The sequence below is a fragment of the Dermacentor variabilis genome, chromosome 3, assembly GCF_050947875.1.
Source record: "Dermacentor variabilis isolate Ectoservices chromosome 3, ASM5094787v1, whole genome shotgun sequence".
Classification (NCBI taxonomy): Eukaryota; Metazoa; Arthropoda; class Arachnida; order Ixodida; family Ixodidae; genus Dermacentor; species Dermacentor variabilis.
In genome coordinates, this window is record NC_134570.1 from 22665001 (window position 1) to 22681145 (window position 16145).

Genomic DNA, 16145 nt, shown 5'->3' on the forward strand with positions numbered 1-16145 from the left:
GTGCGTGCGTGCGTGCGTGCGTGTGTGTGTGTGTGCGTGCATGCGTGCGTGCGTGCGTGCGTGCGTGCGAGCATTTTTCCTGTGCATTGTTTGCCTTGCGCATGCATGCGCGAATATTTTGCTTCGACAGGTTTTGTAGAAAGTAAATCGGCAGTTATCGCAGCAACCTTCCGACTTTACTCACTGGTTCTGTGTTACATGCCTGGCGTTTCAGGAAAAACGAAGTGGACATATCAAACACAGCGCAGCGCAGATGACTCGACCATGTTTTTGACAGCATAGCATTCTCCGTGGTACACGTCACATTTGTGACATGCCAGGGGAAATATTCCAGAAAATGTGATCCAGAATGCATAGACTTATATTGTTAAAAAGAGAGAGAGACATTCGCAAGCAAGACATCTTGCCAATGGAGCGAAAAAAACAAACATGTGCGTTGCGTTTGCGATTAATTCGAAGAGCCTTCAGAAAACTTGTCTCGCTGCAGTGCAACTTTACAGCAAAACGCCATAGCCACTAAGCCACTGTGGCGGGAGCAAACTCAGGAAATTAGAAAGATCATGCAGGTCCCACACAATGTGACAATGAGTGCAAACGAACATCGAGCGTCCACTCTACCGCCGCGGCCGACCGAGCGCCGGTTCCTCAAGCCAACAGCGGCGGGCGTGCTTTTGGGAGCTGTACACAGTGACTCTACACCACACCTGGTGACGCCATCCATAGCGCCAGCGAAGTGGTGCGTGTTACGCCTCTCCTCCCGCCTTCGCCCCCTCCCAGTCAGTGCATAGCTCAACTGCATACTAAACAGCTTTGCACCCGTAAGGGTGTTTTTTTGTTTAAACCACCCCCTTACACCCATGGAAAAATTATGTAGATCCTACGTACTGTGGGAATCGATGTAAGCGAAGCTTTCTGTGCTGGTTGCTTTGATTGACGTTAATTAGCGGTGATGTTGACGGTGAAAGTTTAATTTCTTAAACGTTTAGTCCTACATGAGAGTGGTTAGTTGATGTTAAACGTTACCATGCGTGCACCACTGCTGTTTGTGTGCGTAGCAGAACACACAGGGAGATATGTTTGCTTGAGGCATTGTTGCGCGCCATATTTCATAACCTCTAAGAGGGTTGAGCAGCGTTATTGCCTCACATGGAACATCGCATCGTGGCAGAAGTATTAAACTTGAATTGGATTATGGGGATGTACGTGCCAAAACCGCAATCGGATTATATGAGGCATGCCGTAGTTGCGGACTCTGGATTAATTTTGACACCGCGATGTTCTTTACTGTGTCTGAAAATCTAGTTGCACATCCATTTTCTATTTCGCCCCCGCCGAAATGCAGCTGCCGCGGTCGCGATCAAATCCGCGACCTCTAGCAATGCCATAGCCGCAAATTTGCTATACCGCGGCGGACACGGAAGTGTCGATTTGACGATCGACCGCTTCCGTAGTGTCGTCTGGACCCTGAGGTGCGCTTTAATTAATGCGGCTCTGCTTATGCACGCCCTGCGTGATTTGTCGGCTTGACATATTTGCATGGTGTTTATTTTTCAGAAATAGCAGGAACGTACTATACTGTACCTTTAACTTAAGCTTATCCAGATTCCCCGCAACCGCTCTTGTGTAGCAGGAGGGTTTCCTTGCCTTCTCACGTGACCAATGGAATGGTCTGAGCGAAATGGACGGAAAACACCAAGCTTAATCTTGATTATTTGGGCGCCGACAAGCGCCGACGGTATTCCGTCGGTCTCGTGCACCACCGAGCTGCGACGCCTATGACACGTCCCTGCGAGTGTTCATCGTCGCGCCAGCGTTGTGAGAAGCCTGGTATCTACCAGGATGCTCTCCCTGCTGCACAGCAGCGGTTGTATCACGTGCTGCGTCGCGCCCTATCGCATTCGTGCATTGTTAGAACACCATGCGAGAAGTTCCACCGCAACGCTATACCTTATTGCTTGCATTGCTTCGCCTTCGAGCCAAACTGCCAATATATATATATATATATATATATATATATATATATATATATATATATATATATATATATATATATATATATATATATATATATATATGTAACACGCGTGCTTTAAGCGCAGCTAGTGTGCCCTCACTCACCTCCACGTGAGTTCTGTCTTGTCCCACTTGGCGCCCTGCAGCGCGTATCGCCTGACGCGCTCGGCGTGCCCGATGACGTCGGGCACGCCACAGCGCGGCCTCTTCATCATCGCCATGGTCTCGGCGTCCAGCTGTCCGGTGGGGCGGAGTCCCGCGAAGCGCTGCATGCGCCGCAGCGCCGACCGGAAGCCCTGCTCGGTGCGCAGGTTGTCCGAGGGAAGCACCGCGTTGCGGCTCGTGTCGCCCATGTAGCCGAAGCGCTCCAGGAAGCCCTGCGACGAAGGAAGAGAGCACTTATACGTGACGCCTGTGACGCACACACACACGTCTCGCATCTGCTGCATTTTGCAGATGCTTGGCACGGCAGCGCAGACAATGCTCCGAGTGCGATTCGCGTACGCTTCTACGATTTCACGCGTCTTCGGATCACCGTGTCTCGCAGGTGTTTCAACCTTGCTGAATACAGGGAGGCAACCAGAAGAGAGCGTGGCTAAGGCTCTCTTCTGCTGTGACATATTGAGGCATAATACCAGGACAGATATATCGAATTAAACCGCAAGTACATCCACGCCTTCCCCTTCACATTTTGGAACCTGTCTGCATAGAGAGGGTGCTTAGAATAATTGAACCGTCAATCGCAGTCATCAGAGCCCCTTTGTTCTTACAGGGTAGCCATCAGACGCCCCCTCCCCCCCCCCTTCTTATTTTCTCACCTATTACTTTTGTTGTTGTTGGGATTGTCACGTGTTACTTGTAGCAGCTGCTTCTTGCTCGTATTGGTTAACGTTATAAAAAAAATATGTGAAATGTAAAGTCGCCGACTGAAGACTCTGAAAAAGTGCAGTGAACGGAAAAGGGACCTTTTAGTACTTAAAAGTGTGCACATTAATCAAAAAGAAAGCTTATCCGCGCGTGCGGAGGTACAATTCAGTACTGCACGGATAGTCTATAGTTAAAACTAAGGTAGAGAGAGAGAGAGAAAGAGAGAAGAATACAGGAAGGCAGGGATGTTAACCAGTCAATAGTCTGGTTGGCTACCCTACACTGGGGGAAGGGAGAAGGGGAAGAGAAAGAAGGGAGAGAGAAGGTGTAGATACGTGTACGGACAGCACTTCAGTTAAAGTCGCTCGAGCAAACCAGAAGTTCTGAGAAAACACAAAAAACAAAACAAAAAATAAGGTAAAACACTACGCGCATTAACGATGCAATAGCACTGGGAAATGTTGCAGCGCTCCAGACGCCATGCGTGGTGTCACAAAGCAGTTGGATTTACCAGCGGTTCGAAAATAAGCGTCATGCACAACGACTGCATACAGATGAAGACATCAACACCTACAGCGTAACCACAGCTGTCACGAAGTGTTCCCAGCCTCCTTTCGGTTTCGCTAAGGGAGATTCTACTGCATGCGCAAACATACGTGAGAGACGCCGACAGCCGCGTCTTCCTGAGCGAGGTCGATGTGCCAACGCGACAACGCCCGCTAATAAGAGGGGCAACGGGAACCAGACATCATCTGTCACAATTACGCAGTCTGATAATTGTGACGGATAGAGAAATTCGTGACAGGTCGGTCGTTAGAGGGAACCCTGCTTTACTTATTAACGCCCGCACATGTACTGCACGCGTCGTCGGTGTATGCCAGCGAAGACGATCCTTCAACGGGGACATGGCTGTGCGACAAGCACGCGAACCGCCACTGTGGATCGGGAATAGTGATAACTGCAGTTGGTGTCACAGAATATAGAAATGGCGACTGATGACTCAAGAGGAATCTCAATCTTATCATCTGATAAGCTCTCGGCAAGTGCCGCGCTCAAAATAAGAGAGTGGCGGGGATTCTTCAAGAATGCTAAAGTATGGGCCCTATAACGTAACACTACTCCAATATATTTTTATTCCAACCTCCTGACGTCAAATTTGCGTAACCGCATACGCAAGCATCGGGCGGTCACCCGCAGGGTTGTCTGAACAGACCAATCAAACGCTCTTTTCGTTCAAAAACGAATAACATCGCCTACGCTGAGCGGCTTGTCTTATCTCATTGGATGACAAGAGGCAAGGAGCACGCTCAAGTGGAGAGGGATTTGATGGGGCCGAGCCACTGCACTGAAAACCGATAACCGGATGAAGAGGCTGTTGTCGGCGTCTGCGACTGGTCCACTTTCCCTCATTTAACTTTCGGTGGCTGGTCGAAAATAGCGGCGGCATGCAACTGAAGCTTAAGAACGACGCTCAAACAGGTCCTCAGCGAAGAAGCGTTGACAGAGCGAGGTCGTAAACGTGCCGAAAGTGCTCGATAACGTTACGCGGCCACGCAAAAATCTTTATTATACGCAAATATACCCATTCTTTTCGGCAGGTGCGAGTAGCCAGTGCCTGAGCGATCGGCGGCAGCCATCTTTTATTCCTTTCAGAACGGGGCAGCCTGCGGCTATTCAGAAGAAAAATCAGTTTTGTTCGGCATATTAATGTGTCTTTAACGCGTACACGTAACTTTGACGTAGTGAGCTTTTGCGGTTTTGTGACGTCGCGTGAGAGGCAGGCGATGTGGTTGCAGCCCAAACACTTTTAACCAAAAGCCGAGGGGTAATGGCGAAAATGCGTCGAATTATAAATAACTATTTTGCTTTTCTTCGGTCAAATCATGCATAATCAGTGTGTACGCGTCATATCGGATTGGGAGCTATGGCGGTTTTCGTGACATCGCGTCACAGCCAGGCAAAGTGGGGGTCGTCCAAAAAGTTTTTGACCAATCGCGTAGGGCTGATTGCAGAATTGGATTAGAAAAGTTTGGAATAGTTTTACGTTATAGCGCCCATACCTGGCCATACGTCTAGCGTGCTACTGTAAATGAGAAAGGCGGTATATGAAATGATCATTCACACATACACATAACATGTACAGCCGCCCTGATTTTTAATAATATAGCGCGAGCGTCGACTGAACTGCTGGTGAGCGCCTTATAACGGCGATAAGCGTGCAACAAGAGCGTGCAACAAGGCGAGTGCAACAAGGCAACAAGGCTCGTGCGCGAACTCTCGCCTTGTTGCACGCTTATCGCCGTTATAAGGCGCTCACCAGCAGTTCAGTCGACGCTCGCGCTATATTATTAAAAATCAGGGCGGCTGTACGCGCAGTTAGGGGGTCTAGTCAAGGTCATTGTTTCAGAGGAAGTCTAAACGCACTTCCGTTGCGCGCAAAGCGCTTCAACAAGGTCCAGCACATGGTTAGTTGAAGAGAGCTACGTCGTAAACTTAAAATTAGATTCACTCACAACAACAATAACCACTTTATGGTCGTGACGCCATATGAAGTCATCATACCGGGTGCGTGCAGTAACGCACTTGCCAGGAGACACACAAGAATACACGACACTCTTTTGCGTCTCCGTATTGTTCTGGTCAGTGCCCTGCCTCGCCAACACGGTATAATGATTAATCACCAACTCACTCAACTTTCAACATTACTGGCCATCTGAAGTGCCCCTGCGCTTTACTTAAAAGCTGCAGAAGCCTTTGCAAACCGAGTCAATTTTGTGTTTAAAATACTACCCTACATTGGGGTAAGGGGGAAATAGAGAAGAGAGTGCGAAAAATCAGTACAGTGTAGGACCTGCGACCGCGTGTGTGGAACGCAGGAAACGAGATTAGGAACATCATTTTTTTTTCTTTTGTTATCGCGCTGTTTTTCTGCCGGTATACTGACGCTGCTCTGGACGCTGGGAGACAAGAGCCGACGCTAGCAATAACAGCGCGCCCGGCAACCACTCTGGCGCGGCCTGGCGGACAGCGCTGACAAGAAGGGGTCTTGGACGCGAGGCTTCGCGACTGACGCGATCTGACACGTCTGCACGTGGCGACGACCTCGTCACCCGCCGGCGCCTGCGCTCTTGGCCGCTGAGAAGAGATAGTTGGTGCGTGGCGCGGCTAGGCTTGCCGACAAAGTCGTCCCGCCAACAGCAGAACTAACACCAGGATCCGGGCTAGCGGCTGTGATTGGATTACGGCTCGACGCGCAGACGACACCGCAACCGGAAGCCGAGAAGGTTCGCCTCTGATTGCGGCTGCAGGCGCACCGCTGCCATGGGAACTGCGCGGAGGAACCCTCGGGACTGCTTCGTGCGCTGTTGTTTGCCGTGTGCTCTGCTGCTTTTGAGGTTTATTCGTCGTCTTATTTCTTCTGCAACTCTGCTGGCTTCCGCAGAGAAAGGGCACACATCGTATCACGAGAAATAACTCTGCCGGCTATCGTTCCGTGGCGAAGTGGTGAATGCGAAGCGACGCCAATAAAAGAGGAGGGGCACGGTAGCACCAAGTTAGACTGGCCGGCGTCTCTCATAAACTTGCACAAGGGCACCTCGCAGACGCACATGAAAAAGCGTGGCTCATGCATCTTGGCAGTCGACGCCATGTGGACATTCATGATTACATCCCTTCCCCACCCCCCCCCACCCCAAAAAGAAGAAAACACTAGCATACAAGGTGCGCCAACTGTCACTCGATCCGGGAAAGATCAGAAAGAGAGAGGGAGGACAGGCAGGGAGGTTAACCAGATGCAAGTTTCCAGTTTGCTACCCTGCACTGGAGTGGGGGAAAGGGGAGTTAGAAAGGGGGCAGAGGAGAAAGCACTCGGGAACGTATGCGCATTGTTTGGATCGCGACACTGGAGCGATCGGATGGGAACTCGGCGCTGACGCCCGTGGTTGTACCTGGGTCGCAAGCCCCAAGGGTAGCGTTGGCCGGGCGGCCTGGGGTACAACTCGAAGCATCCGAAGGTCCCGGCAAAGCATGAGTCGACTGGTAACAACGAAACAACTTGTTTATTTTAACATCGCAAAGAGTTGGCGGTCAGGTTTGACCGAAGTAGAGAGACGGGAGAGCACTTCACTCAACGGAAGAAATCGGAGCCCTCCTCTGGCGTCCGGGGGCAGCTGTTTTTATACTCTCGCAGTTGAGGGCAAGAAGGAACCCCTCAAAAGACGAGCACGTGAATGTACAATGGGCTAATGGTGACGCACACTGTCGTAGCGATGCCGTAGCACCATGTCGTGGCGCTGCGCACGATCTCGTAGCACCTGGTCGTGGCGCTGCGCAGCACACTGTCGTGGCGCTGCCGGTCGGACACAATGACTGTAACGAGAAGATGGTCCCTGCTTTGGCATCGCCTGTTTCGGGCACAATGACTGGAACGAGATCCCTGCTTTGGCATCGCCTGTTTCGGGCCCAATAACTGGAATGAGATCCCTGCTTTGGCATCGCCTGTTTCGGGCACAATGACTGGAACGAAATCCCTAGGCGGTCGCATCGCCGCAGCCGCGCCTGGAAACACCTGGCGATGAGTGTTGCGGTGACGACGATCGGGCCAAAATGTCCGCCGCCCCGCCGCCGTCGCGCCGGCAAAACCACGTGTCGCAGGCGAAACGCAACAGACCGCCCCGCCGGGGAAAGGAGATCCCGATGGACAGGGGACTGCATCCGCTGTCCGGAGGGATGTCGCTCGATGATGCTCATAACCGAAGTCGGGCGTCCCTTGACGTTTCTTGAGCGCAGCGCACAGAGAAGGCCTCGTTCTCTCGTTCAGGTTCGCACGGGACACTGCAAAGTGACTTCGGGAGAGTTCACATTTTTGTTCTCGTTCCCGGCAAGCGTTAGAACTACGCTGAAAACTCAACCGCTCAGTCAGCAAGCACGGCACAACCCTCACTAAGCCCTGCCAGGCTCTTTCCCCTTTTTATACCACTGCCTAGTTCCTTACAGTAGTCTAGCATCACTCAGAACGCGTCCACAAATTGAAAAATTGCACTAGAAAGCATATCATCACTTCGAAACACTAAACAAAAGCAATATGTTAAAAAAAAATCCTGCCTCAGGAAGAAAAACATCAGTAACAAACAATTTTGAGGCTGATTCCTACGTTAGGGGCTTCGACTTAAGCCATCGGCGTTACCGTTGAGACTCCCCTTTTTGTAACGCACCTCAAAGGAATATTGTTGTAAAGCGAGGCTCCAGCGCAGGAGGCGGCCATTTTTGGGAGAGATGGTCTGCAGCCATTGGAGAGGGCAGTGATCCGTCTCAATGATAAACCTCGAGCCGGCTAGATAGCATGACAATTTCTGAACGGCCCACACGAGACATGCACACTCTTTCTCGGTGGCGCTATACGCCTGCTCACGACTGGTCAGCTTACGACTAGCATACAGGACGGGGTGTTCTACTTCTCCATTTTCCCGTTGGCACAGTACAACGCCCATGCCTCGCTCACTAGCATCGCACTGAACAATGAACCCTTTTGTATAGTCTGGCGATCGTAGCACAGGCTGGCTTGTTAGGGCACTCTTTAGGGCGCTAAAAGCTCTTTCCTTTGTCTCGTCCCAGACGACTGTTTGAGGCTCTGTCTTTCTTAGAGCATCCGTCAGGGGAGCCGCGATATCAGAGTACCTAGGGATGTACCTCTGATAGTAGCCGGCGACACCTAAGAACGACCGAATATCGGTCTTTGTGCGCGGTTGCGGAAAGTCTCGCACAGCGGCCACTTTTATTTCAGAGGGGCGGCGACGACCCTGACCAATCACGTGACCGAGGTAGACAACCTCGGCCTGTGCTAACTGGCACTTAGGAGCCTTTACTGTCAAGCCTGCTTCGCGCAGGCGGGTTAGCACTGCCCGCAAGTGTGTCATATGCTCAGACCAGGATGCGGAGAATATCGCTACGTCGTCTAGATACGGTAAAGCGAATTCTTGCTGTCCCCGCAACACTTTATCCATGAGACTTGAAAAACAGTATGGCGCGTTCTTCAAACCAAAACTCAACACTTTAGGACGGAATGTTCCCATTGGTGAAATGAACGCCGCATACCTACTAGCCTCTTCTGTAAGTGGAACCTGCCAATAACCCCTGACAAGATCTAGGGTGGAAATAAACTGAGCGCTACTAACTTTCTCAAGGCGCTCCTCGATGTTAGGGATCGGATAAATTTGATCCTTAGTGATGGAATTAAGCCTGCGGTAGTCGACGCAAGGACGAGGTTCCTTGCCCGGTACCTCAACTAAAATCAAAGGGGAGGTATAATCACTCTCACCTGCCTCAATAACACCGAGCTGTAGCATTTTCTTTACCTCAGTCTCCATAATATCGCTCTGGCGGGGTGACACCCGATACGCCTTGGATCGTACTGGCTCTGTGGAGGTAAGTTCTATATCATGAGTAAGTACAGAAGTCCTACCAGGCCTCTCAGAGAACAGACCTTGAAACTCTTGTAATAGCTGGTGTAGTTCGGTTTTCTGCTCAGGCGACAGCGGTGCTTTACTGATAAGGTCACTAATGACTTGACCGGTGTCTTCCCTGTTCGTCACTGAGCCTAGTCCCGGAAGCTCGACCGGAAGCTCTTCAGGAACGTTTACCATCAGGCACACCACTGCTTCCCTTTGTCTATAAGGTTTGAGCAGATTACAGTGGTAAACTTGCTGTGCTTTCCGCTTTCCTGGCAGACTTACCACGTAGTTAACGTCCGACAGTTTCTGAACAATTCGCGCTGGGCCCTCCCACTGCACGTCTAGTTTGTTGTTTAGCGATGTGCGCAATATCATGACCTCATCGCCAACCTCAAAACGACGGGCCCTGGCTGTCCGATCATAATAAACCTTGGCCCTCTGCTGGGCCTTTGTCATTGCTTCACCTGACAACTCCTGTGCCCTTCTTAAGCGTTCGAGGAGCTTAAGCACGTACTCCACCACGACTGGGTCGTCGCCCCTACCTTCCCATGATTCTCGAAGCATGCGAAGCGGAGATCGAAGCGAGCGACCGTTCACCAGTTCAGCTGGCGAAAACCCCGTAGCCGCATGCGGCGCGGTCCTTAAAGCAAACATCACCCCAGGCAGACACAGCTCCCAGTCAGTTTGATGTTCAAAACACAAGGCTCTCAACACGCGCTTCATGACGGAGTGGAGCTTCTCAACGGAATTCGACTGTGGGTGGTACACTGAGCTGTGTAGCAGCTTTACCCCACACCTTTCGAGAAAAGTTGTCGTCAAAGCGCTAGTAAACACTGTGCCCTGATCTGATTGAATTTCTGCAGGAAAACCAACTCGCGCAAATATGGACAGTAGTGCATTGACTATCTCAACTGAGCTGAGTTCTTTAAGCGGCACTGCTTCAGGGAACTTTGTCGCTGGGCAGATCACAGTCAAAATGTGTCTGTACCCCGTGGCTGTTACCGGCAGAGGTCCCACTGTATCAATAACGAGCCGTCTAAAAGGCTCCGTAATGATAGGTACCAATTTCAACGGCGCCCTCGATTTGTCCCCTGGTTTGCCCACCCGCTGACAAGTGTCACATGTCCTCACGAAATGGTCTGCGTCCCGAAAACACCCTGGCCAATAGTACTCTTGCAAGAGACGGTCCTTAGTTTTCTTAACTCCTAGGTGTCCGGACCACGAACCCCCATGTGACAAGCGCAACAGATCCTGACGATAGCATTGAGGCACGACCAGCTGATCGAACTCCACTCCTCGGCGGTCTAGATACTTCCGGTACAGGACTCCACCTCTTTCCACAAAACGCGCAGTTTTCCTGGCGATACCTTCTTTGACATTGCAGCGCACGTTTTCCAGGCTGCCATCCTTTTTTTGCTCGGCTATCAAAGCCGTCCGGCTGACTTTTAGCAACCTATCAAGTCCGTCTGACGTAGGCGCGATGAGCAAATCAGTAGATAGCTCTTCTAACTTTCCCGCGTCGGGATTTTCCTCTCCAGTATCTGGCGCCTTCAACGCTACAGACTCAATTCTATTCTGTTCGGGCGTGCTCTGAATATCAGCTTGCTGCGCCTCTGACCCTTTTTCGTTGTTTGATAACGTCGGCCCCGCAACTACCGCCTTTGCAGCGAGCTCCCGAACCTTCGATCTGGTTAAGGCCTGAACACTAGCTTCACCAAACAAAAGCCCCTTCTCGCGCAGGAGGTGATCGGACCTGTTTGAAAATAGGTACGGGTACTGGGGTGGCAGCATAGATGACACTGCCGCCTCTGTCTCAAGCGCTCCGAAAGGTCCTTCAATAAGCACCTTTGCTACTGGCAGACACACGCTATTAGCTTCCACGGCTTGCTTGATCCATGCGCACTCGCCCGTGAACATATGGGGTTCTACGTAAGACGGGTGAACTACATCCATCGTAGCTGCGGAATCGCGAAGCACTCGGCACTCTTTCCCGTTTACGAGGAGGTCTCGCATGTAAGGCTCGAGAAGCTTCATGTTCTCGTCCGTGCTGCCTATTGAAAAAAACACAACTTTTGGTGTTGTTTCCGGACACTGCGCCGAAAAGTGACCCGGCTTCTGGCACGTATAACAAACGCCCGCTCGCCTCATCTCGAACCGCTTTCTGCGTTCGGCTTCGGCTGCCGTCTCTTTACGTTTGGTCGGATTGCTTTCACTCGCATCCTCACTACGCGTGTCCCCCTTAAATCTCATGGGCGTGAACCTTGGCCTCTCAGACTTGGAGCCAAATTCACCCTTTTGACCGTCCTTAGCTCCGCGAGCTCGACGCGTCACAAACTCCTCGGCTAGCTCAGCGGCTCTAGCCACCGTACTCACGTCTGGCCTATCCAAGACCCAGTATCGCACGTTCTCCGGTAACCGACTATAAAACTGTTCTAGCCCGAAACACTGCAGAACTTTATCGTGGTCACCAAACGCTTTCTCTTCTTTGAGCCACTCCTGCATGTTCGACATAAGCCTATACGCAAACTCTGTATATGACTCACTTTTGCCTTTCTCATTTTCCCGAAACTTCCGACGGAACGCTTCCGCAGACAGCCGGTACTTTTTTAGCAGACTCGATTTTACTTTGTCGAAATCCTCTGCTTCCTCTCTATCCAAGCGAGCGACTACGTCGGCCGCCTCGCCGGGTAACAAAGTGAGCAAGCGCTGTGGCCACGTTTCCCGAGAGAACCCCTGCTTCTCGCACGTTCGCTCAAAGTTAACCAGGAACAAACCAATGTCCTCTCCAAGCTTAAACGGCCGCATCAGGTCAGTCATTTTGAACAATACGCGTTCTCCTGCACCGTGTGCCTGACTTCCATTACGAGCGCGTTCCATCTCTACCTCGAGACGCTTCATTTCCAAAGCGTGTTCGCGCTCTTCTTTTTCTTTCTGCTCTTTAAGTTCGCGCTCCTGTCTTTTTGACCTCTCCTCAATAGTCTCAAGGCATTCCGACAGCTCGTCATCCTCAGCCTCTAACTCAAGAATAGCCGTTATCAGTTCCGGTTTTCTTAGTTTGTCTGAGACATCCAGACCCAACTCTCTTGCAAGCTCCAACAATTTCGGTTTGCGCAACGACTTCAAATCCATGGCTGCTCTGAATGCTGCTTTCTCTACTGCTTACTATTGTCTTGCCGCAAACTAACCCGGCAGCAACGACAACCACAATTACCAGCTCTGTTTCTGACACTAACAAAAAGCCTGGCAACGCTCAGAAGAAGAAAGTCCCGCACTCACCAAACCTCGCAGGCAGGAATTCCGCGCAGTCGTTCCGCTGCAGGCAACCAGTCGTCACACAGGGCTCGTTGCACTGCTCCCGGATCGTCGTTGAGCTGCTCAGCATACAGTCAACTGCATCTCTTTGCTGCTGGCCTCCGTTGTCGCGATCTCGCCGCTGGCAGACCGTTGTTTGAAGTCGTAGGCGATCTCACCGCTGGCAACCAGATGTTTCGGATCGCGACACTGGAGCGATCGGATGGGAACTCGGCGCTGACGCCCGTGGTTGTACCTGGGTCGCAAGCCCCAAGGGTAGCGTTGGCCGGGCGGCCTGGGGTACAACTCGAAGCATCCGAAGGTCCCGGCAAAGCATGAGTCGACTGGTAACAACGAAACAACTTGTTTATTTTAACATCGCAAAGAGTTGGCGGTCAGGTTTGACCGAAGTAGAGAGACGGGAGAGCACTTCACTCAACGGAAGAAATCGGAGCCCTCCTCTGGCGTCCGGGGGCAGCTGTTTTTATACTCTCGCAGTTGAGGGCAAGAAGGAACCCCTCAAAAGACGAGCACGTGAATGTACAATGGGCTAATGGTGACGCACACTGTCGTAGCGATGCCGTAGCACCATGTCGTGGCGCTGCGCACGATCTCGTAGCACCTGGTCGTGGCGCTGCGCAGCACACTGTCGTGGCGCTGCCGGTCGGACACAATGACTGTAACGAGAAGATGGTCCCTGCTTTGGCATCGCCTGTTTCGGGCACAATGACTGGAACGAGATCCCTGCTTTGGCATCGCCTGTTTCGGGCCCAATAACTGGAATGAGATCCCTGCTTTGGCATCGCCTGTTTCGGGCACAATGACTGGAACGAAATCCCTAGGCGGTCGCATCGCCGCAGCCGCGCCTGGAAACACCTGGCGATGAGTGTTGCGGTGACGACGATCGGGCCAAAATGTCCGCCGCCCCGCCGCCGTCGCGCCGGCAAAACCACGTGTCGCAGGCGAAACGCAACAGCATGGTACCATCTAGGATTCTGCGTAGTCCCATTGCGGTGCCCAAAACCTCATTCACTTTTTTTTTTCTGTGGAAAGGACAAGCAAGAAATGAAAACCTACGCAGACAAACCAGACTAGCTTTCTGTTTGCGACGAAACACGAGGGGTGTGGGTGTGGGGTGGGGTGGGGGGGAGGTTTGAGATAAAGGGATAGCGGGACTTTAAGTAACAGCGTGCCGTTAGGCATGTTCTTACCGCAGGGAGATTCGCTTACTACACGTTTAAAGCACTACTATAGGGGGCAGCCATGCTTTCACGGGACTTGAAAGCGCGCTATACGTCTGAAGTCGCACTTTTCTTGCTTAGATCAGCGCGTAAGGTATAGGACGCAGGCGCAAAGCGACAGTCATAAGCACAAAGCAAAGAAATCACGCTTATCCAGTGCTCTTTTGTTTTGCTGTAATCTTCTGTTCGTGCTACTACTGCCTTATGTTAACGGAGAAGCACCAGCTAGGTCAAAGAGAAGTATGTCTTTAAAAAGGAACTGAGTCTAAAGTGGTAAACTGCCTCCCCCCATGCGACATGTGTTGTCATTTAACATAACACAGTTGATGTCTCGGATCCACCGCATTCATGAATAATAGCTTCGAAAAATGTTTTTTTTTTGTTCTCTTTGAACTTCATTGCGTACACCATACTATTACCTATTATGTTACCTTCTTTTGAATACTATACCTCCCTTGGTTACTGAGGTGTATCAATAGTAGTAAAAAAAAATAAAATAAATTTAAGTGCTTTTCGTAAGTATCGTACATTTGGTGCTGTAGTCTGTCAGAGATGGATTACAATTGCTCTTCCACACAAGAAACATGTGCTAAGAAATGTCATGGCCTCTCATGGAAATGTCGCTACGTCATGGTGTTTAGCTATGCCTTTTAAATTTTTGTGTGTTTTACATGACACTGAAAAACAAACAAGACAGAGGCATACAGGAAGATGGATACTTGAAGCGATTGACAGTGACCAAGGCAAAACACTTCGCCAAACCATTGGTTTCAGCTTACACATCCGCTGTTTGACCACTGTTGATCATTTACTATAAGAAGATCTTGCGCACTGCACTCTTTACTTAAACTTTATATATATATATATATATATATATATATATATATATATATATATATATATATATATATATATATATATATATATAAAGGACTGCCTTGTGTGCTTCTGTGTAGTGGGGCAAAGCCCACGTCATCATTTTCTTCTGCCCAGAATTTGCAGTCGACATAGGCTTTTCGAGGTGACAATGGCACATTATACGGATGGCTCCACCTTGGGTTAAAGGTACACCACAGTGATACACCGACTGCGCACAGGTGGTTGACTTGAATGACAACACGAATAAAACCATTCACGACACGACACACTGTACGCGTGCACATGCCGTGTCTGCTGATCCACGGTCTAGTTATGCTCAGCTACTTTGCAGAGTTATTTCTTCCGCTCACATTCCACCACATAATGGTCGTAATCTTGCAAGGCAACGAAGGGATGCATCTCTAGGTGCTTCGTCGTAGAAGCACCAAGTTGAACAAAACAAGAGAAGAAAAGAAATAACAACAAAACGAAAGAGTATTTACCATCATTTTAGCCTTCATGGCTGCCTTTCGCTCTTGCTGAGTGGGCGCGGCAAAGCACAAGACGAGCATTACGAGTGACGCCACCTGGCGGGCCATAGCACCTCGCTGTGTCGATTCCAGGCAGACCGAAGGTAAACCTCTCACCGCACGCAACACTAGCACAGACCAACCGACACTTCTAATAACGCAGATGTGGCACGCTGGAAGTGTTCGCGCCGCCACGACTTAAAAGGCAGTGAGTGAAGATGACAACACCGGAGTAGCCCGACTCTCAGAGGTCGCTTTCTCTCTCTCTCTCTCTTCCCTACACCGGTTGACGCTCATCAACGACGATCAAACGTCCGCTCCTGCTGCGTGTTCCGGAAAAGGGCGCGCACGCCAAGGTGCGCCAGCTCTTCCTACGGCGTCTGCGTAAAAGATGGAAGTGACGCCAGGGGAGCATCTTTTTCCTGAAGGTCGCGACGAGCCAGCCAGCCGAGCCTCTTTCCCGCGCCCAGAGTTGGGACAGAGGAACCGGGCCGGCGCAAAGCTGGCTAGGCCGACCACGTGTCGGCGCACGTGTCGAGCAGATCGAGGAGCGCTGAGCTCATCCTGGCGAGAGGCCGACATCTGCACTCAGTATTACGCATCGCTCGATAATGCATTCAGTCGCTGGCATGAGTGAGCCGCCCGATGCGGGGGAAAGAAAGAAAGAAAAAACGTGTTTCTTCCTGGAACGGTTTCGCGAAGCTGTTCATTCATAAGAACTCTTTGTCATCTCTTAGAGTCGATGCTGCCATCTTGTTCGCTGCAACGACCGGCCAGTGCCCGTCGTTGTGTGCCGGTTGTCTAGACGAACGTCCGGAGATTTCATGTCTCGATTTTGTGCCCCGATAGCTACAGGGTTATAGCCCGGCTGCAAACGTCCCGTACTGCATGCTTCA

At 50.9% G+C, this 16145-nt stretch overlaps 1 protein-coding gene across 2 annotated transcripts in view; it reads right to left on the reverse strand.

Annotated features, from left to right (window-relative positions):
* LOC142575265 (matrix metalloproteinase-2-like) overlaps positions 1–16145 on the reverse strand; it is a 270084-nt gene that overhangs the window by 135489 nt on the left and 118450 nt on the right. Inside the window, exons 1-2 of one of the 2 annotated variants that reach the window (XM_075684478.1) lie at positions 15223–15459; positions 2119–2390 (exon numbers count right to left, since the gene is read on the reverse strand). In XM_075684478.1, the coding sequence (XP_075540593.1) occupies positions 2119–2390; positions 15223–15318 (368 nt within the window). In that variant the 5' untranslated portion in view covers positions 15319–15459. Of the gene's footprint in view, positions 1–2118; positions 2391–15222; positions 15460–16145 lie in introns of those variants that run through there. The other variant, XM_075684477.1, reaches the window with a different exon arrangement.